This window comes from Venturia canescens, chromosome 6 (assembly GCF_019457755.1).
Source record: "Venturia canescens isolate UGA chromosome 6, ASM1945775v1, whole genome shotgun sequence".
In the NCBI taxonomy this organism is placed as follows: Eukaryota; Metazoa; Arthropoda; class Insecta; order Hymenoptera; family Ichneumonidae; genus Venturia; species Venturia canescens.
Genome location: NC_057426.1, coordinates 2,609,966 through 2,634,001, shown reverse-complemented (window position 1 = coordinate 2,634,001; position 24,036 = coordinate 2,609,966). Strand labels below are relative to the sequence as shown.

Genomic DNA, 24,036 nt, shown 5'->3' with positions numbered 1-24,036 from the left:
TTCAAACGGGAGTGCGAGTCGCGTTGTCGTTGTACCGGCTGTACCGGCGAGAAAATATGTAACGTAAGAGTGGGATTGGCAGACCGCGGGATTTGCGGTGTCATATGGAATCGGTGAGACGAGGGTTCCCACGTTTTCTCTCGGCCTACACGTCGGCCGTCACGCTCAACTTATTTCCGGTGACCCCACCGGAACGTGTTGTACTTTTGGTCAAACGCTCGGCCGCACGGAGATTCCTCGAAAAACGAACGACTCCCCGTTCAGATTGCCAAGTCCCGATAAATGTTTTCGTTCCGTTTCGACCTCTCGCGAGCGCGCATTCAAATTTTCTTATTTTTTCTCACTATTAATAGCCTTTGTTTCAGGATGAAGAATCGACGTTAACTTTTGATATTCGACCGTTTTGCGGGGCCGACTCCGGAACATCGACGAGCGTTTTATTGCTTTGTTGGAAATTTCACGAGGTTAGGGGCGCCGAGACACAACGATGAACCAACTTTATAACGACGAACCAACACAACAAAACTGCACGGCATTTAAGGGAAGGATAAAGGTATGTAAATAAATGACGCGAAATTAACGAACGCTTCCCAAACCGAATGCACAAATCCAACCCCCCCTCCCCCGCTCGCAGTTGAAAGCTCGAAACGTGAACGCGGACTAAGGACTAACCGATCAGCCCCGGAACAACGCGAACGGAATTTCACCTATCCCTACTCCTCCGGTGTTGACAGTGACGTGAGTGGGGCTGATCAGGCCCTTAACATAACAGACTTTGGGGAGACTGCCGAGGGAAGCGTTTCGAAAAAATTCCGTTGTCCTCTATAGATGTTTGTTTATATTCGTATATATTCCAAGTAATGATTTGTACAAAAATTTTTCAAAATTCTGTATGACAATTCGACTTTATTCGACGTCTAACGAGTAACGCTATCGAACGAATAGATAATCGTGGAATAAGAATTTATTATAATTCCATTCGATGCAAAAACATTTGCATCGATTTGACAAGTTATCTAAACTACGAGCTCATTACGTTGAGTTATACGATTTTTAAAATACAGTAAATTTTCGTATCTTCGATTACCGTTGACTTTTCAATTGCGTTAAGGCTGAAAAATAGCTCGACGCTTTGTTTCACTAAATAATTTGTATTCAGAAATAACTGCAGGGAATTGAGTGCCTGCATGGCTCAATATAAACGAATCTTTCGAAGTATTTTATCTCCGAGACGTTGGTATGTGTTGGGCCTCTATTCACATGGAATAAAAATTTGGAAAATACAATTTTAAGAGCTATTGGACGTGGCGACGACGGATAAAGGGCACGGGGCTTGTGCGAGCCTTGGGGTGGTGGTAGGACTCGAGTACACCACGCAGCTGCCATAGCAAACGGTCGTACATCTGCTGAGACACACAACGAGGACTCGTCCATGAGGAGAGAGCCGAACGATCCTGGGAGCGAGAGAGAGAGAGAGAGAGAGAGAGAGGGGTCGAAGGGCGGGAGGGAGAAAGAACGACGGACAGAGGACTTTTCCCACGTCATTATATGGCACGAATATGACGCGAAGAGGAATCTGGTGCTTCATCCCTGATTGCGAGGGAAGCTAAGGACGGAAAGCTGGACTGGACGATCGCTGCGGAAGTGTAATTCGAAAGAGTACGAGAAACTTTGTCGTCGTTTGACGTTGCTCGGTGCAAAGAGACGAAGCCGTGGGATTTGAAAAATCATCGATCCAAAAATGCTCGCTCAAGAAATTTGTTGAGATAAAAATAATAAAACAATCTCGTGAGCTCATTTCGATGAGCTTGAAGAGTGAACGAATCAAATAGTTCAAAGGTCGAGCAATTGTCGGTTTGGCGTTTAATGCCCCATCTGTAGGTCGTGAAATTCACCCGAAGTGCGCGGTTCAAACAGGGCCAAAAACTAGGGTACAATCACCTCGCGCAACCTTCCTGCATCGTTGGGAAACTCACGAACTTACGTCCGATGAGACGTTTAAGGTAGTTCATGCACGAAACGATTTTCTTAAGGAAGTCTTGAAATTTACACAGAGTTAGAATGGGCAGTCGACCAACACGCATATCAAATTTTAAGGGGTGCGTCTTATTGGTTATTTGGATAAACGTGTTTAAGGTAGCTCCTGTACTGCATGCTAGTAAATGAGTACTAAACTTTTAGACCAAGTTTAGCGTACCGATTAAACGTATTGTTAGGGGATTTGTATTACAGCATATCTTATTAAGATGTAAAAATATTTAAAACGCTAGTTTTGCAAAACCATCAACTGATAAATGCCAATTTCCATGCTGACACATTTTCACTGGTATTTTTCAAAGAATTATCTGCGTTTTTTCATCGATTTTATTGCAACAAGTCTCATTTTGTCCTCTATGAATCCACCGTGTAGTTTTTTTTTGACTTGATCGTTTCACTGTTGCAGCTAATTGTTCATTAAGTGAAAACACTTTTTCATTCATAATTTTTGAAGGAATGAGTTTAGAGGAAAATCTACGTGGTGAATTCGCAGAGGATCAGTCGAGGAACGAAATGAGACTTGGTGCAATAAAATCGGTTAAATATACAAATGATTCTTTGAAAAATAGCTGTGAAAATGTGTCATCATGGAAATTTGCATCTGTCAGTTGATAGTTTTGCAAAACTATCGTTTAAATATTTTTTCACATTAATAAAATATGCTTGAATACACATCTACTAACAATAAGTTTAATCGGTACGTTGAACTTGGTCTAAAAGCTTTTTGAAAATTTAGCACTCATTTGACTAGCATGCAGTACAGGAGTTACCTTAAGTATGAAGAGAAAATAAGGACTGTGCGTGAAAAATCGTTTATCTTTCCATATTACGAATGAACGCTTCTTATGGAGTTTATGAAAAAGTACACAATAACAATGAAGTGTATAACGAAGTTTGGGAAAAAATGCGAGACGATTGTTTTACTAGTAATAAATATATCTTACGTTGAAGATTGAACGAAATTGGTAAAATGAGCACTCGTAACCTCACGTTTGCTTATTTCGGGATTTTGTTTCTTCTTGGTTTGAACCATTCCTGTCATAACCTTCTGTCTTTTTATTACCACTTTTCTCTTGTTCCATTTCCCTTTGCGCTCTTTAAAGCGATTTTTTACATAAAAAACTAGTATTTTGGCCAGGAACGAATAAAATTTTGGCCTCTGTCAGTCATGGATCGATTAACGGCTTGTTATTTCATTCGACTAAAAAATAAGTTGAAATAATGTTTTGCAATTTCGAATTAGTAACTCTGACGTTAATTTGGAGTGATAACGACTTTAATTGGGAAGTAAAAATCGAGGCAATTTAGACACCCATAAAATACGATCCTATACGAACACGATACCTTAAAGTATCGCGATTTACTATTCTGTCAGCAAGAATAGCAATAAAGTTTTGTTTTCACTCATGTTTTCGTTGAAATCTCGTTGAGTGACGTTTCGAACGATTGATTTCGTTAATAATCCACGTTTTTAGAAATCTACTTTCTGCACTCGTCTATGGATTTTAGCTATGGGTTTCCAAGGCTGGGCGCCACGAACCCGGAATCTTGCTCCTCCGAAAATATCTTCGTCGAATTTCGATGAGAGTATGCCAATTGAAGGAAATATTGGAGGAAAAAGTACGGACGAATTTCATGTGAAAGGAATGTTCGCCCAAAAGTAGGAAAAAAATGTTCGTTCTCGACCTAATGGGTTGACAAGTATCTCAGCTGTAAACGAACATCAATAATAAAAAAAAAACCATCTTCACACATTTCATGTGATTCCTTGATTTCGACAACGGAAAATTCCTTCCACTTTGGTACTTCTTAAGATCGTGTGCAAAGAAATTGATTGATTCATTTGATTACACGGTGGTCGTCACTCCTTTCAAAATTTTTCCACTTACGTGCATATTCCGATGCTCGAATGTTCAACTATCGGGCTGCACGGTGATTTAAACAATTAGCACAAAATTTCTTCCTACGATGCGAGGAAAATTTAAATGGAATGCAATTGAAGCGAGTCAACGAGGTTGCGTCATTTTTACATTTTTATTGACACAAATGCTCGGATTATTTACGCGCGAGGTACCACGAAACATGAATTACATTCGGGGCCACAATTTGGGTATATAAACCCGAAGCGGTAGTCGTTAAGGAATTAGTCGTTGCAAGTTATCACGAATCATGTCGAAGGTGACGATCATCCTGTGCGTTGCTATCTTCGCTTCTGTAAGTAATTGTTCTTCACGAAAAAGGTGAAAAATTGTTGATTCCATCACACACTAGTCAATCTGATAACGATTATTAGGGAAGTAAATAAAAATGATAAATCGAAGCTAGATTTTCCGATAGCTCTTTATCTAGGTCAATTGTCATGGAAACCTCGTAGTAATCAGAGTGTTAATCTCTGTTTCGATAACTCTCACTAGCCTGTTGTCATTGAGACTCCTCATCGGGGCTCTCGATTTTCCGTTTCAGTGGGAAAGTTTCAAAAGAAAGTATATAAAATCGCTCTTTTATCCATGAATGTACGGAATTAATGTTAGACGAGACTTTTTGGGGATCAAAATTCCTGAGTGATCAATTTGAATAATTTACAACATTGGAAAATCAAGTTTTATTATAGAAAAATGGCCAAGTGGAAGAAAGGAATTCTGAAAACGCGATTTTTTCATTTTCTTCGATGCTAATTTGCACAGTGTCGTGTCCCCGGGTTAACACACACGGAAGCCGAGTTTTTCCGTATAAACAAGATATTATTGCTGGATTTCGTAGGCCGCAAATGGAGCGTTCGTCTCGGACCAGTTACAAAAAGCTCAAGAGAGCTTGAACAACCTCATAGAAAGTACGATAGCCAGAGTGAAGTCAGCTGTGGCAGACGCCAAGGCGAGATCGGAGGAGCTCGGGGCGCAACTCGAGGCACAAATTGAAGAGCACAAGAAGCGGATAACCGAGGATGTGGAATCGAAAGTTCGGCAGGTAAGAATGCCGGTGTCGCCGAGGATCGAGCGTGTTTCGAGGCTCCGTTGATCGAATGTCTCGAGTCGAAACTAAAATTTGATTGCGCACAGGCGGCAGCTGACGTCAACAAATACATTGATTCGATCAAAGGTGAGGATGTGAGTGAGTGTTCCAAGCTCGTCGACCACCTGCAAGCGACCGCGCAAACGGCCGTCCTCCAAGTGAGAAAATGTTTCGTTGACAAACGCGCGACCGGTGCGGGCTACATCGAGAACATGATGAAAGTCGCCGACGAGGTGCTCGCTAGTCTCCACATTCATAAACTGGAGGCTCACGCTTGCATCGACAACGTCGACGGCTTCATTTCAGCGGGCAAGGCGGTCGTCTGTACCAACCTGGTAAGTCGGGCTCTCGAATTATCGAAGCTTTCGTTTCCCGGCGAACGGAAAAACGGCGAGGATTCTGGGCCTCAAACCCCTCAGTTTTCGCCTCGATCCGCACTTCTTCCCTCCGCCAGTCACCACGTCCGGAGCCACGGTTGCCTCCGTTAACGCCTTTTTTTCACGGTCCAGGTCGCAGCCAAAGCAGGATGGACCACGGCCAAGGCCGTGCCAGCTGTCACCGTTGAAGCTGCAAAGTTGACCTTCCTGTTATCTACTCTTCCGTCGAGTCTCGGCATCTGCACCGCCACCAGTGCCCTCAACGCCTTCTATTACGAGGCATTCGGCATTGTCGAAGACAGCACTAAATGCGTGCGTCAGAGGATCGAAGAGGTTCGCAACAGGCCCGGCGGAGAGCACGTCGTTCCTCCGAGCAACGCTGCCGGCGAGTCCTCAAAACCTGAAGCTGCCGTGACCCGAGCAACCGATGCAGTCCCGACAACCGAGGAGGTCTTCGAGGATGCCGAGGCCTGAGAGCAGCGCTCGAGAGGCTGCGGCAAATACATTCGCTAAAGTCCTCCGGATAAGACTCGAGTGGATTTCTTCTAATGGATTCAATTCACTGTCACTCGTGTATCATTTACGGAATACAAAAAATATGTAAAATTTGATGTGTTCGCATCACTGTGGTTAGGATCGTCAAAAATAATTCGATGGATACCCCAAACTTCCGTTCCCTGTGCAGGAAAGATTTTGCAAAGAAGATTTAAAAACTGCGTGTAAATGAGGAATAAATTGTTGTGGAAATAAACGGTTTTAAACAAATGTGTACGAACTTTTTTGTCTGAAATATTGGAACAATTCTGTTGAAAATAATCATTCGTTCAATTGTTTCGATTCTATCGAATGTATGAAGAAAGGAACACAAATTTTTCATAACAGTCCTCAAACGAATGCAGATCTCTCGGCCTAGAAATTGCAAGTACACGGAGAAAACGAATTCGTTTTGTACAGTCAGAAATACATTATTTTTCAAGAATTTTCAAAGCACTTAGCCACCGATTACGATCATCACAGTATTTTTTGAATTTTCCTATTTTTCGTCTCTTCAATTCTAAACATAGCTTTATGTACATAGCAAAAAGTGATGCACGTGAGAACTATATTTCGTTTTGTTTTCGAGTCTCACTCATCACGTCAGATCAGTACTTACTGATCAGTGCAAATCTATCGTGAATCACAAATTTTTACTGTCAGCATGGTAAATTCTATGATAAACACACGAATATGCACCGAATACGTGTGACATTTTACCAAACAGATAGTTTTTTTTCAGGGTTGCCCGAGCATACTTTACAATATAAACATTTGAAGTGACTGAAAAGATTTTTTACTATGCTTATAGAGAAAAAGATTCTTGAGTGTTTTGAATAAAAGGTATGGGCATTGGTCTTTTTACTATAGTGGATAGAACAATTCTTATAACTGCTTTATTGAACGAAGAACACTCGTAGATTGAACCACGATTTCTGGTGCCCAGTTTTTATAAAAATCTGCCAAATTCGTAAATCGAACTCTCGCTATTATTTTCGTAATGAAATCTGGTTAATTTCTGTTTTTAACGTACGTTAATTTTTCACTCGTCGATTATGCTCGATTTCTTAAGTTCCTGTCACCAACTAATATCCCATCGTGTTACCAATAATGTTTACGAACCATATTCTATCGAGCACACAGCAATCGAAAAATTGCTCCAGTCCACGTCCGTTCATCGATCGCTGTATTTTTTCTACATTCAATGAGAGTTTTGGACCCACCGTAGATGTCACCATTGTCGCGTACGAAGCGGGCAGACTGGGCGATTCTCAAGACTCTTCCGAGTCCCTTGATATTAAAAAGGGACTAATTATGATCGGATAGATTAAATTGTGATGACCGAATACGTCGAGATATTGCAGTCGAGCACGCATAAAAGGAGAAGCAATTTTGACGATAGTTCTGGTTTGACAGAATTCTTACTAACACACCTCGCGGTTCGGTTGATAGCAGAAAAGTGCACGCGCGTTTCCTACAGAATTGAATAAAGTTTTGAACCATCTCGTAGGTACTTTAAGCCCATTTTCCCAGCTTCGCATAAGAGTTTCAACCATTCCGAGAAATTCTTACTCCCAAATGTAACTGATGATATCAAAGTCTCGTCCAATGTTAACCAAACTCATCAACTTTTCGTGAATATTACGAAACTTTGAAATTTCCTTCTGCTGTGGTGGCGATTCAACAGAATTACGAATTGTTCAACTATGAGATTTACGAAAAGTTAATCGAGATTGGATTGACGTTTGAAAAGCACTGCACCAACGAGAATCGCGGGTCCAATAATAAAAATGACCTCGTTACCCGCAGTAACACGTGCGATGATTCTGCACGATTGCCCAATCCCCCCAAATTCGCGTTCTCATTCTCATCAATATTCTTATCTCACTGCGAGGCGAATGTGAAAGCACAATCGAAAGAGAATCGTACATTTGAACACCTGTTTGACGTTGACTGTGTCGAGTAAATATTTGATAATGGCATTGCGATTGCGAAGCGAGAAGCTCGCTGCCATGCTCGTTGACTCGGAAATGGGACATAATTTTTGAATTTTTCCACCGCCAATATCATGGCCAACGATCAATAAATTCCGGTTCGATCACATTGTCAATAATGAGGAAGACAATCGTTTCGTCCTTCATTTCGCGTTGCTCCGTGCACGGTTGATCACGTGATTAATGAACGAGCTATCCGCAGGTTGATTATTCTCTACTAAAACGAGAGCCTCGTCCGCGTCGATTACCGTGCACCTTACCGAGTATTGACACAAGTGGGAAGCGACCGTTTTTCATCTTTCGCTCGAACAGTTCCAAATTTCGCTTATCCCCGAGTCCCGAAAACTCTATATAAGCGAGTTTCGATGCGATGGTGCTCACACGCAGAAGGTAATCAATCGAAAAACAATGTCGAAACTCGCAATAGTTTTGTGCGTCGCGCTCTTCGCCACGGTGAGTTACGCTCGTTCGTTTTTACAGAGAGTCGAAATTTTGGTTTTTCGAGGTTTTTTCGACGCTGGGTGCGCAGTTTTTAATGATTTTTAATGAACGTGCAGGCCGCGAATGCGTCCTTCTGGTCGGACGAGGTGCAGTCGATCCAAAGCACCATCGATTCCATAGTGACCACTGCCATAAGCCAAGTTAGAGCGAGATTCGAATCAGCTAAGGAAAAGGCTCTCGACAAACTCGCGAAATTGGAGGCAGCGGCGGAGAAAATGAGTCAGAAGCTGAGCGAAGATGTGAGCGCGATACTTCAGAAGGTAAGTCATGGCTGCCGGAGAAAAAAGCTTCGCGGTTCGATCGAGTACAATCGGTTTGCCTGAACCTGCTCGAATTATCACGGACACGTTGCTCAGGTTCGCGAGGACGTGAAGTTCGTGGCTGAACGTGCCAACGGTACCGATGTGACCGAGTGTACCGGGCTGGTGAGCGACCTGGACAACCTCTCCGTTGAAATGTACTCGGAAATAAGCGGGTGCGTAATCGACAAAATCAAAGCTGGCGTTAGTTACGTCGATGGTATGAAAACGACGACGGACAGTGTGCACAAACGGCTCACGGACCTGCAGAACGAAGGGCTGCGTTGCAGCGCGAACGTGACGGGTGCAGGGAGCGCTTTGAAGGCCTTATTCTGCATCAGATTGGTGAGTGTCGAATCCCGAATATATCTGCGTGGCGGCGAACGCGCTCATATTTTCACACGCGTCGATCGGAAAACCGTGCCTACGAGTCGGTAGGTTAAACGACACGTTTTTATGATTTTGTCGCGTCGAAGGTCGCGGCCAAAGCAACGTGGGCCACCGCCAAAGCTGTGCCATCGGTGACCGTGAGCCTCACGAAACTCGGGTACTTGCTGACGACCCTCCAGCCATCCCTGTCTTTCTGCACGACCTCCAAGGCTCTCATCACATTATCGCGCCAGTCAGCCCACATCGTCAGGCAGGTTGAAAAGTGCGTTCACAGAAAAATCGCGGAGGCGAATTTCAACAAGAAAGAGGCCGAGGGCGACAAAAAAACTACTCCGGCCACCGAAGGCGGGTCATCGGCCACCACCGCGTCATCGACGAGCTCGCCCAGCAAGGAGGGAACCAGCACTGTCAAGCCGACCGAACCGACCAGTGCTTCGTCCAGCGATAAAAGCTCATCCGGCAAGGAGGGAACGAGCACCGACAAGCCGACCGAACCAACCACGGCCAGTGCTTCGTCCAGCGATAAAAGCTCATCCGGCAAGGAGGGAACGAGCACCGACAAGCCGACCGAACCAACCACGGCCAGTGCTTCGACCAGCGATAAAAGCTCATCCGGCAAGGAGGGAACGAGCACCGACAAGCCGACCGAACCAACCACGGCCAGTGCTTCGTCCAGCGATAAAAGCTCATCCGGCAAGGAGGGAACGAGTACCGACAAGCCGACCGAACCAACCACGGCCAGTGCTTCCTCCAGCGATGAAGCATCCGATGGAACCAAATCGCCTTAATCGGGCGGAGGAAATTAACACGACGGAACCAACTACTGCGAAGAATAATTCAAATCACGGCGAAATCATCTTCACCATCGTATGACATTTATTCGTACGAAAATACTCTCGTGACTGACCAAAAGGGGGTGAATTCGGGAGCTCCCTAGCCTGGACCAGGGTCAGGGAAAACTCATATTTTTTAAGCAAAACTTTACGACGCGTGTCGAGTGAAAACACGATTTTTAATATACGAATAATAGTATATTACAACCCTAGGCCCAAAAGTTGCATTTAAACCGAGGCCTTCGTGTCGCAGCATGCCAGGGCATCCAACATTTGGGCCGTGGGTTGTATACTATTTTTCTTGATCCCGCGTAGCCGAAAGTACGTTCAATAATTACTAGCAATCGTGAGGGGGGGGGGGGGGGGGGGGGGCATTAAAAACATAAACAAAAAGTAAAAAACCACACACACACACACACACAAAATATCACACAGTGATACAACAATATTATTAGTACAAATAAATAATTCGTTGATAAATGTCTGATTTAAAGTACCGTGATAGTTAACAATTTCTATATATTATGAATATATTTCCCGCTATACTTGACAATTTATACGAATATGTGCTTTGCTATGAACCTGGAATCTGGAAATACAACATTATTCCGAACGACCATATTCATTTTATTAGTCCGGTTAGATTATTTTCTGTTTTCGCATCTGGACGAACAAATGTATGTTATTCGTCCGGGTTCATGGCAGTATAGCGCATAACATGAATGATGAAAGCTACGCTATACGCGCCCGCTTGAAGCAAATAATGATGCTCGGCAACGAATAAACAAAATCATGGCAACGAAAGGATCACCGGCCGCAAAAATATCGTCGCAGAGCGCACTGAAGTTAGCCGAGTCAGCCGGCCACGAAAAATATGCTCTTCCCGGCCTGAAATGCGGCCAGAAAGTGCGTACTTTCGGCTAGGGGAGCAAGAAAAGATAGATTGCAAAGTTTACAGGTTTTATCTATTCACTAATCAGAATTTAGGAAACTATCGTTTTCATAAAAGCTCCTAAAAATTGTAAATATGAAATTTGGTTGCTTTTTTTTTCTTACCGACATTCGAAACTCAAAAATTCGGACATTCGCCGCGATTGACGTAACCGAACGCAATGGAATTATCCACTAGGTTACGAACTTTCGTTTCCGCCCATCAATCAAAGTATTTCCAGTGACGTACCATAAATTTCGTAACCCAAACGCTCATTTTCGCATTGACGCGATAACGCGTTAATTGACGTAAGAAAAAGAGAGCATGACAGTGACAAACTTACCTACGAAGAGTGCAGGCAAGTCTCGATTCGTCGAAAGACGAAAACTTCTTACTGTCCAATCTCCGATGACGCGGTTGCGACGTTATCCAGCCCGCCGATCGTGCCTTTGTCGCCTCCGTCACACATGTTTACTCGACACATTGAAAGCGCCTCGCGAATCGCTCTCAATTCACTGCTCACTCATCCGCTTCTCATGGATTACACAATTGTCATACTAAAAACTCACTGAATTATGATCGAGGAAAAACGCGAGTGGCCGGATATGAAGCATGCAATTTTCCGACTGATCATGAAAGTGCAATGAGTAGAGAAAAAAAACCATCAAATTCACTTGACGAGTATTGAACTGATGAGCCAAATTTCAATCAGTCAGAACTCGCGCGCACGCTTTTGGGTGCATTAACGTTTATACGCGGACTCGCGAAGCACGAGGGAGTAAATTATAACGTTGAACTGGGAACAATGACCGACCTGGTGGGGACAGCTCGCGAATACGAGCGTAAAGCGTTCCTCGCCAAATCAGCAATTTCGAAAGTCGAAAACATCGATCGATTTCGGTTCAAGAGGAATGAAATTACTGGTTTTTGCGTCATTGCAATTGGGAGAACGCTGAACTTTGTCAGAGTTTTCTAAACGGATTTTCAAAGTGAGAAAATAGCACTGCGAAACGCATGGTCTCGTTTTGGATTCGGGTGCTGGAAAATGAGTGAGAAAACGGCTCGGAAACGCGACTGGAAACGGCGGAGCGTGTGAAAGCGGTCGATTGGTGGGGGCAGGCGGAAGCGCGATGAACGCGACTTACGAATCCGCACATATTTGATTGACTCGGCTACCACTCGAGCTGCCTTAATTTCGTTTTCATTTTGTGCTAGCTGAAGCAGCGATAAGCGATATCGTTCCTGTGGCGAAGCTTTCCCTTCTTTGTGCCGAAGCGAGTGAACGCGAACTTTAAAGTTGCAGAGATTTTGTGTAGTCGTTGAAGAGACGCGAACTGCGAACTTTTTTGCGATCACTACCGATGAAGTTACGAAAATGGCATTCGTAATTCACCAATTTTTCATTTCACGAATCTTTGGTGTGGACTGAAAATCTACGAATTGCTATTTGGGCAGGTAACAGAATTGCAGAATTACTGGAATTGTTCGAGAGTCTTTTCAGATCATTTCGTTGGACCCCAACGTTGCAAGCTTCAGTGTCATGTTCTTTCCATAGCGAGCTTGTCCAATGTGGCTTGGTCGCGGCTGTCCAATAGTTGTCGTTTTCGTGATGCTTTTGTTGTTTTCGTTAAAAAAATCTCTCAAGTAGTGCTTCGATCAAACGATTTTTTATCGCTTTTTTGAAGTTGATAAATTTTATTCGTTTAAAAAACGTCCTAATTCGATGGACTTGAAATAACTTTATTCCTTTTTTTATCCGAATTGCAGTGGTCGAGTTTGCAGGTCGAGCGTGGGGAGGAAGCCGAGTGACGACGAAAGAAAAAGAAGGTGAGCTCAGTGTACTCGATTTCGGGATGCTTAGAATCTGAGTCAGGACTGCTAACGACTGCGTTTCGGCTCCCCCCGCATTCTTGCCCCTGCCAGTCAGCTTTTCAGAAGCAATACCAGAGCGTGAAAACAGGAGTGGATTGTCACTTTGCTCTTCGCTGCTTATTAAAATGACTCGTCGCCTGCATTTACTTTTATTGGTCTTCACTTTTTAAGGAAGTTAAGGCATTAGAATGAAAATGATGTCATCGCTTTTAAACCGATTGCATCTTATAAAGTGAAGTGTAAAAAAAATCAGATCAATTTTCAGACAGTTTAGGAGCGTCGTTGCTGAGAATAATCAATAACAATTTGGGCCAAATAGCATGTAATCTTATGGAAGTCAAGAAACATTCAGTGATATCTCCGTTAAAAATGATGCTAAAAATATGAAATTTTTTGGGCAAGCAAGGCTTGCCGAATAATGTCAATGTTTTTCAGATTTATTAGGAGATTTGCTGAGATAATATTAATAATAATCTGTTTCCCGTGCAGTTTTTTGAGGCCCGGATCGTCACCGTTCGTGTTTTCGACTGTGCTTTCACCAGTTTTTCCTCTTTTTTCCCCCAACTTTTGTTTAAAGCGTATGCAACACTGCCAAACAGTAAACTGGCCTAACTTTTGAAATGTACAGATCATAACTTTTGGGTAAAAAAAGACTCAACTTCGTTAAATTTTGTTTATTACATTCCCTACAGAATATATGATGCCTGAAATGAAAGAGTGCCTGCGATGTTGAAGAACTGTCACAAAAGTGATTTGAATTTTAAAAAAATGTGAAAAAACCGTCCATTAGCCAGCACGAAAAGCTGTGACGTCGCACGAGGCAAAAGTGGCTTCAAAATAGTCGTATTTCGGAGTAAAGAAACGTGCAGAACGACGGTTGATGACGATATTCGCGAGGCTGCCATGACATTGGTAAAAAATCGATGAACTAAAAAACGCCAATTTTCCCATTGCTCTAAGACTCACCGGCAGAATTCGACTTTTCATTCGTCACTCGTTGCCTAGCTTAAAGCAAAAAATATGCATGCTCCCACATCCCTATTCATGGATATATTCGGTCTGAATATATAATTCCGCGCGGTAAATCGATTGCGTTCTTGGAAATAAGCTTCGAATCCTCAGCTGTGTTGGCTCGAAGATATGGCGTGTCCGAATGATTTCTACTGCAGTTACATTCGTGGTCAGCACGAAGCCTCCCCGTTCCTCGAGAAACTTGCTCGATTTCGTTCGACTTTGAATCGTTTATATGGGAGAGAGACGTGCCGGGATGCTGGGAGGCGCCGGAGAGCCGTAATTTCGAGGAGCAACGTGACGAAAAACCGTCAGAATCCAGACAGAAAAACTGTGCTGGGAAGGATTTCGTATCGCTCAAAAAATCTCGTGTGCCGAGACCCGATCGATGATCGTGCAAAAAAACAGTTTCGAAAGTGCCCGTTAATCGGTCGCAGTAGCCTGAGAATGAGCCCGGCACCCAAAGACAGATTTTCCAGAACAAATGTTTGTGTGCCCGCAGAGCGATTGAAGAGTGTCGAAAAAGACTGGAAAAGATCGACTCTCGAGTGTCAGCCTTCGCGCATCGAGCGAGTTCCGAGCCACGATTAATTCGAGGGGCTCGGATTCAATTTCGCGCGGGGACACTCCGTCGATGAGGTGCGAGAAAAAAATTCAGAAAACTCGGAGATAGACGAAGGTGCAGCAAAGTGTCGAGAAATGGATCTGTGCGTGCGTGCGCGCGTGTGTGGGATCGGGGTAGCGCGTGCTCCTATTCGAGTGTGTATTTGCACGAGTATCCGCAGATTCACGAAGTACACGAGACACAAATGTAAACATACCAGCGTCGAATGATAAGATTCGAAAGAGAAGCAACCGCTCAACACTCTGGCAATCTGACGTAAGCCTAGCTATGGTGGTTACTGTGTTTCTGCCACACAACACACGTTTGTAGATATTTCAATACACACGTGAGTATATATAGATATATGCACTAAGAGAAGGTGTGATGCGCCGCAGCGATGGCTATATCACGTCCGCAGATATTCACCCACTGCCGAGTCGTTTTCTTCGCATTACCGTGACTTTTTCATCGTTTCCATGAGTTTTTGTCTTTTCCTCCTTCCTTTCGAAGTTTCGTCTCGAAGGTACGAAAGATTCATTGAACTAATGAGCATCCGAGAGCCTGAGCACGTTCATCACCTCACACGAGCCAAGATCGAGTCGAGCCGAATTTCGATTGGTTATTTCCGTGCCTGCGACACGGAGGAGGGTCCTGCAGCAGCGATTCGAGGCTTCGAGGCCCGAGACCCATTAACTTTAGCAGCCCTCGTGAAAAAACCGCGACCGGAAAGGCTTTCAAATGGCCGAGGACAAAGCGTGTGCTTCGTCTTCGAGAATTCGTCTCCACTGCTGTCGGCGACAGCGGTCGTTCGCTCTTACGGACGCATGCGCTACGAACCTGTCCCGCGCACGCGTGAGTGCCGACTGGCTTTTCTTATCAGCAAACACCGTGACGGCGGCTCGGAACTCTCTTCACCCGCCACGCTTACCTCGTCTCCCAATCTCACTTCTAGCCGTACCTACGTCGGGCCGATCGGCCCGTCCTCGGCTCCGTCTATGTGTTCAAGGATACCGACTACAAGTGCGCCCGGGTCTCCGCTCATTTTACCGAGCGAGCTGCTCCTCGAAATTCGGGCGGCTCGGAACACGCGAAAGTCAAAAATTCTCGACCTTTTCCGACACCACATTCTCCGGGTATTCCCAACCAATAGACTCGTCCGTTATTGCTCAGCTCGGGCGGTGCGAATGTTTACAAACTCAATATCACCCTAGTGACCGTCTCCGTATCGATTATTTTCCGCGATTTAACTCGTTCTGTGTCACTCGCCGTTCCAAGAAAACATCCAGCAGACCGAGCGCGTTGTCCCTTCCACTCGCTCGCGGCTCTTTCGTTACGTAAGAACGAAATGTTGGAGTTCACGACGCACCGCGAGCTTTTTAAACGAGATTTTCAGGAATATGAGAAATGAGAAATCCGAGCGGTCGATTAATTGCGGGAAACCGCACCAGCGAAGGCTCTAGTCGAGAAATGCCAAAACTTCGTTTCTTAGATCAAGTTATTTCGATAATTTGTCTCATTGTCACGGAAATGTGGAAAGCCGCCCACTCGTTTCGGCAGAGCCCCTTAAAAATCGAATCCTACTCGCACTTACCGTGCACATCTTTACACTTGTCTCGCGCCTTGGCACAAATCGCGTCGCTTTACACCTTGCTGCGTTCCTCTCCGACGGTGATACCTCTTAAGGTGGAGCCACGTCTCGAGCACGCCGAGACGAGCCTTCCACTCGCCACTCTTCAACGAGACGACGAGACTCTTCGCTCTGGTGAACAGTGCATGACGTTTCTTGACGTCTTCTCTTTAGGTTTATCAATAAAAGAGATTGTGAAATTATTTGAATGGACCCTCAACCCAAAAAATTATTAGAAATGAGAAAAAAATTTTATCTCCCCTTCAAAAATACAGTCTAAAGATCGATCATGAAGTTTTTCATATTTTTTCATTGATATTGGGCTATGATAGCAAAGAGTTAAAAATTCAGGATTGTAACCTTTCCGCGCGAGTTCCCCGAGGGTGTTCCGACTGCTGCGAATTTCGGATTCGTTACGTCACTTGATCGAATTTCCACACAAAAAGTTTACTGCAGCGCTGTCTTTTGCTGTACAAGACGATTTTATTGTACAAAACGAGGACGACTTGAAACTCGAAAAGTAAACGCCGAGGATATTCGCGCAAGGTTAAGAGTAGTGAAATCTGTTTTTCTGGCATGATTTTGCTTATTATCGTAAATGAGCGTATGTGATTCATTACCGTTTTCTGTCACTGCATTGACGTAACGCGCCGTCGAGACAAAGTCTCCGACATTTTTCTTGACAACACGCAAGGGGCTGCATGAGCTCGAGCACTCTCGCAATTACCCCCAATTTGTGCATTCTCGGTAATCCTTCTGTGATTACTGTTTTCAAGTTTATCGTGGTTTCTCGTCAATTTCTTGATTTTCGAATCAATGCTTCGAAAACTTTAACGGGGCTATTGTCGTGAGATACGTCAACTTTTCATTGTCACAAGAAATATGAGCCGAAATAATCGAAAAAAATCTCGAAAGTATTTTTAGTGATGCAGAATTGCTGCAAAATTGCAAGTGCAAACTCATTTGACAGGTGAATTTGGCATGAAGAGAAATCATTGAAAAATGTGTGATTTTTTATTTCCTGAGCACCTGGCCACCCAGTTCGATTTGTGGCTCTAACGGTATGCCATCGATGTTAGAGGTGGCAAGACCACCACCACCCGTCACACCCAAACGGTGCCCGGAATAATGAATCTCTTTCAGTCTCTTTATGTCAGCTATTTCTCGCTATTTGTTACCATGACGACGTGGCGTATACACACCGTAAGCACGAACGTAACCTTAATGTGATCGAAAGTTTGACAGTTGGGAATAGTTACTGAAAACAACAAAATGAGTGCTGAGGAAGGGTGAGAATATTGACATTTATGTTATTGTCGTTCCGGCGCTATTACCATCTTCAAAATGATCCTAGAACACGTGAAATCCATTTTTTGCTTGCATTGTTCAAGGGAGAAACTGAGAAACATGGCTATTCGTATGGCACACGATGGCGAGCGTAAAAAAAAGTTGAATCAAGAAGAGAGTTGTGAAAGATCGATTATCATCATTGGGAGTAAGGGAGTTGTGAGTACTGGTAGATTGATCATGAAATTGAATCGTGTACGTGGTTGATCGACGGTCGTGTAAAATTTGTTCACTCATATCCAAAATTGAAACACTTGAACGAATGATTTTTCACGGTTAATAGTTTATCTTCAAATTCCAATGATCGTTCGAGTTTAAAAGTATTGAGCAACCTGGGAGTTTTCTCTGCCGACTATAAATACTAGATCGAATATCTCCATCCTGCTCGAGCAATTCAACAAACGGGGTTTTAAACCAGCTTCATTTTGTTTCTTTGTTGAATTGATTTACTGTGGTTTTCCTTCGAGATTGAGATATTTGGTTTTTTATTGTCTGCAGAGAACACTGACAGCGTAACTAATGGAAAAATTGGAAAAAAAAAACTGTAAAAGTCCATGCGTTGACGAACCATATTTTTCACGAGTACATTCTGAACCATATCTTGAGGTTGAGGATCAGGGAATTTGAATTTTAGGATCATAAAGTTGTACACAAACTGAACGAACAACAAATATAAACATTTATTAATTAGAACTTTGGAGATCACGCGCTAACGGCTCGGCGCTTGTTATTCTACTGACTTTTTCCCTCGCAAACTCACAACAACGCCTCTATCGGCCAAATATTATATCAGATTGCACCGCCATCTTGACGATAGCTGCGCACACGGGTGCGCGGAAATTTAAAAAAAAACGTACATAAACATGCGGACAAATAAAATTTATTGATGAGTACTTTGATTTCTGATTCTCAGGGTAAAACCACGATGGTAAACAAATTTTTGGAAAAGGATGAAACACCAAAACCAACAACAGCAATGGATTATTCGTTTGGTCGTAAAGCTGGAAAAAGTCTGGTGAATAGTTACGAATGTAGCACACTTTTGCTTTGCACCCGAGTCCTGTATTGCTGGACGTTCTTGAGTCAGGAGTCCCACGATATGCGGTTACGCTACTGTTCAGCAGTCCATGTCTCGAAACCAGAGAACTCGTTCTCCAAGCGGTTCACAACCGGATTTTGTTAATAGTTTTTGAAGAAAATAATGAACGAAATTGTTGGAAGTTAGAGTCGTAGGATGTACAATCCCATCCGACTATTGTTTTCTCAAAATCAATTTGTTCCGCTCCACTGGCATATTCATGCGCAAGCGCAGTTTAACAGACTATACGATTGGAAAAGATCATTTTGAATCACAAACCAACTGCCACAGTGATCCTGCAACTTCTCCGATTACTGTACAAAATGCATCGCCTCCTGATTATCCCACTGTACCGAGCCGTAGACCGAGACCGTACCCTCAGTCCAGGCCTGAGCGTTACGTCATAGTCTATAATGCCAAGCGAAAGACCGCAATCCCGACTCGGTTACGTCATAACCTATACGTCACAGCTACAAACCATAGACACAGCCGTATTCTAACTGATGCTACGTCATAGTCTACGTCAATGATTATAACTATGGAGCTATGATGCGGCGCGAAGAAATGAAGATTATCAACCTACTTTGTAACTGCCGACCTCGTAACTGGCGAGAGCTTTGTGTAATAAAATGAATAAAGGCTTATGGTTTCCCTGGTGATTCATAGCGATTGAAAAAAACACTGAAATGGGTTTTATAGTCTCTTCAGACGTATAATTAACCGGAAAAAACCCCAATTGAGTCAGAATCTAGAAGCTTAATTCCGAAACAACCGTCTCGGGAATTTTTCGGCAGACTGGACGCCAAATCAAAATTTCGGGCAGCATGATCTCTCAAGCACTGGCTACCGTGGCCAAGGTTCAACAGTCACATGATAATTTTCGCTGTTTATTTGTAGATTTATGCTTGATAGTCATCCGCGATGAAAGACATCGTGACGTGACTGAACTGGAAGTAATTACTATAGCGAACATTTTTAACAGGTAAAGGACATTGTGCACGTCTGGGAAATCGGGCACTCGGCGACATCGTTAATATCAGCTGCCATGACGGGTTCTGCAGTTGTTCATTCGCCCAATCACACGACGATATTCATAGTGGTGGACCTTGCAAAACCCAAAGTGCTCTTGTCCAGTATCGACGAATGCTTAGCGATTACAACGAGTGCTATGAAGATGAGCTACAGTCCTGAGGATATTGAGAATTTGAAACGTCACCGTACGAAAGAGAAAAAAAATGGTGACGAAAATATCGAACCTTTTCCCATGAAGCTTTGTATCATTGGTGGAAACTACGATAAATTCAAGGTAGAAACGGCTACAACGTGCTCATCTTGATCGATTTGTAATATTTGTATTTTCGGATGACGTAGATTATCATATTTTTTTGAAAATTTTCATTTTTTTCAGGAGTTTTCGTTGGACATGAAACAGCACATAGGACGCAGCTTAAGAGCAATTTCACACAGTCTCGCAGCCGATCTTCAGTATCATTCGTCGAAAGACAGCGTGCTCATGAGGAAAACGAAGGATTTGCTGTCGCACCATGGCTTCGGGAGTCACACTGCGTACGTTCGGCTCTGGAGCACCACGTTAATTTTACATGCTCTGACCCTCTCGTTCGACATCCTCGGGTTGCACGATGAAGAAAATTTTCTTTCTGGGTTGCAGTCGAGCCACTTGCGTAGATTACGGAAAACCGCTTATCATATCTTCCGGTAACGACTCGTTCGCATCCATCGATCCTGCCTTTTCTACAATGAGGCCCACATCGATTTTGGACAAAGTGAAGCAATCTTACGTGATGAAATTCCCTCAGGATTCAACGAGGGATGAGGAATTCAATCTTGATGAGGATCCGACCACCAATCCCAGTTTCAACGAGACTACTATCGATCGTTTGAGATTGCAACGTGAAGAGGTGAAAAAAATGCACCTCATTTAACTCAAACCCCGATAACTCGATAACCTCCTGAACACGTTGAAATGTCTTAAAAAATGTTTGAAGTCTCTGAAGAAATGTGATAATCGCATTTCTTTTTCTTCCAGGAGATCAGTATGTTACTTCGTGATATGCATGAGCATCGTTCATCAAAAATTCCAATACCGGAGCCCTACTGAAAAATACTCGAAAAATTTGAAAGATAATCAATTTTTTTCAATACCAAACACACAGAAAGCAAACAATAAGCTTCGATCGGTATCCTAACTTCTTTATGCATTACGATATAAAAATGTACAGTTTGGAGTTTGAGTAAGATTCCATAAAAGATTTACATTAATCTTTGAGTGTGCGTGAATCTTACTCGTAGTGATTGGAGTTTATGAGAGTCTACTAAAATCTAAAACGCAATTCAACTGTCGCAATTGGCATAATTGTTGTTTGAAATCACGCTACTTAGCAGTAACCATATAGGAAGCAATACGACGGCAGTGACGTTGTATAGCCAGTTCCCGTATATCATTGAATCGATGACACCGAATACCATCGATGATTTAGTAGCTTCGAGGCCTCTGCCGAGAATCGCCATGAATTTCTCTTCCGAATAATATCCGTATGTATAAAACATGACAATGAGAGATGTCAGGACGAAGGGATGCAGAAGTGTCCAAGTTGTGTAGAGAAGCCAACGACATTTCGAGTCCCCTGGCTGCTTTGGCGTAATGTGAAGAACGATTGGCACGTATATCACTCCTATCACAAGTGCCAGTGAGAAGTTGTGCATCGCTACGCACATTAAAGCTGTTGCTAATTCAACCAGAGCTATCACGCACACGAGTGATACACTGTCGTATCGCGAGACCCTGCAAAAGAAGCTTTTTGAGTTTGTTTTTCCAATCTTTAATATGAAAAAATGCTGTGTCTCTCAGCTTTATAGCTGAATGAATCATTGACATCACATTTTGGAGCATTTCAAAATATATTTTTCTCACCCCTTAGGAACAAAGAACCGTAGAATAGTAAGTGCACTAATCGCAGCGAAGCCTCCGTAAATAGAATTCTCGGTCGACAGACCTAGCATCTCTACACCGAGGCGCGTCAACAATTTTGGGGAAGACATAATAGCAACACCGCTCAGATGAATCCACAAAATCTTTGAAGTTATGCTTCCGACGTCGAATTCTGTGGTTTGTATCTGCTAAAGAAAAAAAAATTGAAAGTTTCTACTACATCGTGGATCACGAGACTCGGTACAGCCTCGCAACGAATACATTAACATTTTCATTTCGTGGATAGTTTTTTACATCATTTTTTTCATCTGGCTTCTCTTTTTTCCGGTTATTCGGGATAGCTGTGACGTCTTGTAGCTTAAGCCACATCGAATAGGCCTTAATAAAAAGACTGCCGATTATTAGTACCAGGCAAGGCATATACAGTCCTGTGAATAAGAAGACATACATTTATAGTCCCTCCATGTCCAACTAATGTCCGAATAATTAAGGAAAATATCAAAAAAGTTGCTGTATGCATTTAGTAAAAGAAAAAAAAACTTTGAACAGACAACTTTCTTTAAGACTTTAAACTGCACACGATTCTACACAAAGTAGAGACAACACATTCATTGCTTGACCTTCTGCTTCTTCCACACTCTATTGCTGTTTCATTAATTTCAAATACCTATTGATATATATCGATCTGTCGATGGTAAGAGGTAGAAAAAGAATGATTGATGAAATCGTTCCAAAAGATTGTTTAGCGATCGAACTATGCTCTCAACGACTCGGCCGACTTGCGAAAAGTTAGCTTCTCCCCCACGAGTAGTTCTTTTGAATCCTTCTAGAGTGACAGCTTCAATGCCAAATCTATAAAAAAACGGAATGGAAGTGGTGTGACTTAGTATTTTTATTGCTCAACTAAATTTAGTTCGCTAGAGCGAGGACACTCCTAGTACCTGTGAAAAAGTCCATGATTTCCTGTGGGAACTCCAGCCGCTTGAGTTGCCACCATTGCCATAAGAGTGTTGAAATGATACCACCATTTTTTTACATTGTCCTTATAAGTAACATCAAAGCGACGTTGGAAGGATCTCGATATTCCTTCCTTATTTATCATATTTTCTGCAAGATTAAAAAGGTCCAAATTGGGCAGTTGACCATTCAGTCCCTCTACCTTTAATTGAAACCCATCATGTCATTTATTAATACTAGAATAAGAGCGCAGATTGTTTCAAATCGAATTTTCCTATAATGATTGAATAGTTTACTAATTAAATTCTGACAAAACAGCAAAATTGTTACCTTGACATCGATAGATCCGACTTTCATTGTATGAATTTCCAAGTTAATAGCAGCTTGAATAGACCCAGCTCTTCCGGTTAGATCACCAGCTATCAGAACACATTTTTGGCCACTAGTTACACCATGGTAGGCATCGAGCCAAGCTTGCATTCCCAATTGTTCGTGCTCCGTAATAAGAAATATTATATCTTTAGCCCAATACTTCTGTTCTAGAAAAATACAATTCTCAGTTATTTTCATAATTCTAACTGACATTGTGTCCCCACATTATTATAGCTCATTTGAGTTCTTGCTTCGATCCAATAATCCGGATAGAATATTTTTTTTAGTAATGCGAATGGAAAATATTACTTCGGCAGTATTGAGCAAATGCAAGTAGTAGGGCAACCGACGGAGCTGTAGATGGATGAACACTGTTTAGAGCCCGGTACGGTACACTGACAACAATTGCTTCAGTACTTGCTGCTCTAGGAGCTCTCATTATACCGTAGACATTTTGTCCTGTGAACTGTAAAATTTCATTGAATCTGTCAATACCAATTAACAGGAAGGCTGAAAACTGTTACGAAAACTGTTAATTTACCTTCCTGTTACGAAAGGGATAATTTAGGGTGAAGTTATGAGTATAAACATCCAAATGAAGCTGATTGAGCTTAGCCAAGATCCAAGGATAAGGCATTCCATCAGGATGAAGTTTCATCTCCTCTTTCAAATCTCGATAATATTGATATGCAGCATAATCAATGTTGCTGCCTTTCATGACCAAGCCCGGAAGCAAGGCATTTTCAGAAAAATATGAATCTGTAAAATTTTGATTATTATTAACATAAACTTCACATTCAGTATGTAGTAAATGGCACTTTTTTGTAACGAATATCGAGTAATATTTACTGTCATTGAAAGTTGGGAGGGCTAAAAGACACATCCACACAATTCCACTTATATACATGAGAAAACATAGCGACTTTTCCCATTGAAGGATAAATTTGATCATCTTTACGTTGGAGGCTCTAGGATCTGTCAACAGACCCATCCTAGTACGCCAGCTTAATTTTCAATTCAAATTGATTGTTTCAGATTGCTAAGCACTGTCGACCGCGCAAAAACCACTTTGACGTTGTTGTTAACCCACTATTTTTATGTGAAATAGTAAGTATAGCCGTCAGCCAGCCAGCCACCACCAGCAGCCAGAACTGCCAGAACTGAAACCATCTGCAAAACAGTGAGCGGCAGTCAAAAACTACCTCCATGAAGTTAGCTTATACACTTTGGTACGTTTTTGATATACGCGTGTCCGCGATCACATTCTTCTTCGACATCTTTCGCAAATAGTTCAACCATAATAAAAATCCTCT

At 42.8% G+C, this 24,036-nt stretch overlaps 4 protein-coding genes across 13 annotated transcripts in view; 2 read left to right on the top strand and 2 right to left on the bottom strand.

Annotated features, from left to right (window-relative positions):
- numb (NUMB endocytic adaptor protein) overlaps positions 1-18,536 on the bottom strand; it is a 39,421-nt gene extending 20,885 nt beyond the window's left edge. The window contains exons 1-2 of one of the 4 annotated variants that reach the window (XM_043421910.1): positions 14,819-15,189; positions 11,249-11,462 (exon numbers count right to left, since the gene is read on the bottom strand). The gene's annotated coding sequence lies outside the window, so the exon portion shown is untranslated. Of the gene's footprint in view, positions 1-11,248; positions 11,463-14,609; positions 14,740-14,818; positions 15,190-18,406 lie in introns of those variants that run through there. The other 3 variants (XM_043421909.1, XM_043421908.1, XM_043421911.1) reach the window with 3 other exon arrangements.
- On the top strand, positions 3,077-6,184 carry LOC122412433 (uncharacterized). The gene is made up of 4 exons (XM_043421925.1): positions 3,077-4,251; positions 4,798-5,001; positions 5,094-5,381; positions 5,556-6,184. Exons 1-4 carry the CDS (start codon positions 4,207-4,209, stop codon positions 5,895-5,897), a joined length of 879 nt encoding a protein of 292 aa, XP_043277860.1. The 5' UTR covers positions 3,077-4,206; the 3' UTR covers positions 5,898-6,184.
- LOC122412432 (cytoplasmic dynein 2 light intermediate chain 1) lies at positions 15,678-20,724 on the top strand. 6 transcript variants are annotated; one of them, XM_043421920.1, is made up of 9 exons: positions 15,678-16,565; positions 16,990-17,080; positions 17,163-17,308; positions 17,411-17,525; positions 18,280-18,381; positions 19,427-19,750; positions 19,853-20,010; positions 20,114-20,363; positions 20,492-20,724. In XM_043421920.1, exons 3-9 carry the CDS (start codon positions 17,292-17,294, stop codon positions 20,561-20,563), a joined length of 1,038 nt encoding a protein of 345 aa, XP_043277855.1. In that variant the 5' UTR covers positions 15,678-16,565; positions 16,990-17,080; positions 17,163-17,291; the 3' UTR covers positions 20,564-20,724. The 6 variants fall into 6 exon arrangements, with proteins under 6 accessions (XP_043277855.1, XP_043277857.1, XP_043277856.1 ...); XM_043421922.1 differs by lacking the exon at positions 16,990-17,080 and having other exon boundaries at positions 15,678-16,154; XM_043421921.1 differs by lacking the exon at positions 16,990-17,080.
- Positions 20,635-23,998, bottom strand: GAA1 (glycosylphosphatidylinositol anchor attachment 1). Of its 2 annotated transcripts, none has more exons than XM_043421913.1 (9): positions 23,573-23,998; positions 23,265-23,482; positions 23,033-23,189; positions 22,682-22,890; positions 22,336-22,553; positions 22,062-22,246; positions 21,689-21,822; positions 21,377-21,582; positions 20,635-21,247 (listed from the first exon to the last, which is right to left on the bottom strand). In XM_043421913.1, the coding sequence occupies exons 1-9, from the start codon at positions 23,712-23,714 to the stop codon at positions 20,797-20,799; spliced, it is 1,920 nt and encodes a 639-aa protein (XP_043277848.1). In that variant the 5' UTR covers positions 23,715-23,998; the 3' UTR covers positions 20,635-20,796. The 2 variants fall into 2 exon arrangements, with proteins under 2 accessions (XP_043277848.1, XP_043277849.1); XM_043421914.1 differs by having other exon boundaries at positions 21,377-21,579.
- Positions 23,999-24,036: the final 38 nt, after the last annotated feature.

Coding starts and splice junctions, on each gene's coding strand:
- LOC122412433 (XM_043421925.1), top strand. CDS start 4,207: ATGTCGAAGGTGACGATCATCCTGTGCGTTGCTATCTTCGCTTCT. Junction 4,252..4,797: donor GCGTTGCTATCTTCGCTTCT/GTAAGTAATTGT, acceptor TGGATTTCGTAG/GCCGCAAATGGAGCGTTCGT. Junction 5,382..5,555: donor CGGTCGTCTGTACCAACCTG/GTAAGTCGGGCT, acceptor TTCACGGTCCAG/GTCGCAGCCAAAGCAGGATG.
- LOC122412432 (XM_043421922.1), top strand. Junction 19,751..19,852: donor GAAACTACGATAAATTCAAG/GTAGAAACGGCT, acceptor CATTTTTTTCAG/GAGTTTTCGTTGGACATGAA. Junction 20,364..20,491: donor TGAGATTGCAACGTGAAGAG/GTGAAAAAAATG, acceptor TTTTTCTTCCAG/GAGATCAGTATGTTACTTCG.
- GAA1 (XM_043421913.1), bottom strand. CDS start 23,714: ATGGGTCTGTTGACAGATCCTAGAGCCTCCAACGTAAAGATGATCAAA. Junction 23,483..23,572: donor CCTCCCAACTTTCAATGACA/GTAAATATTACT, acceptor AAAATTTTACAG/ATTCATATTTTTCTGAAAAT. Junction 23,190..23,264: donor ATCCCTTTCGTAACAGGAAG/GTAAATTAACAG, acceptor GAAATTTTACAG/TTCACAGGACAAAATGTCTA.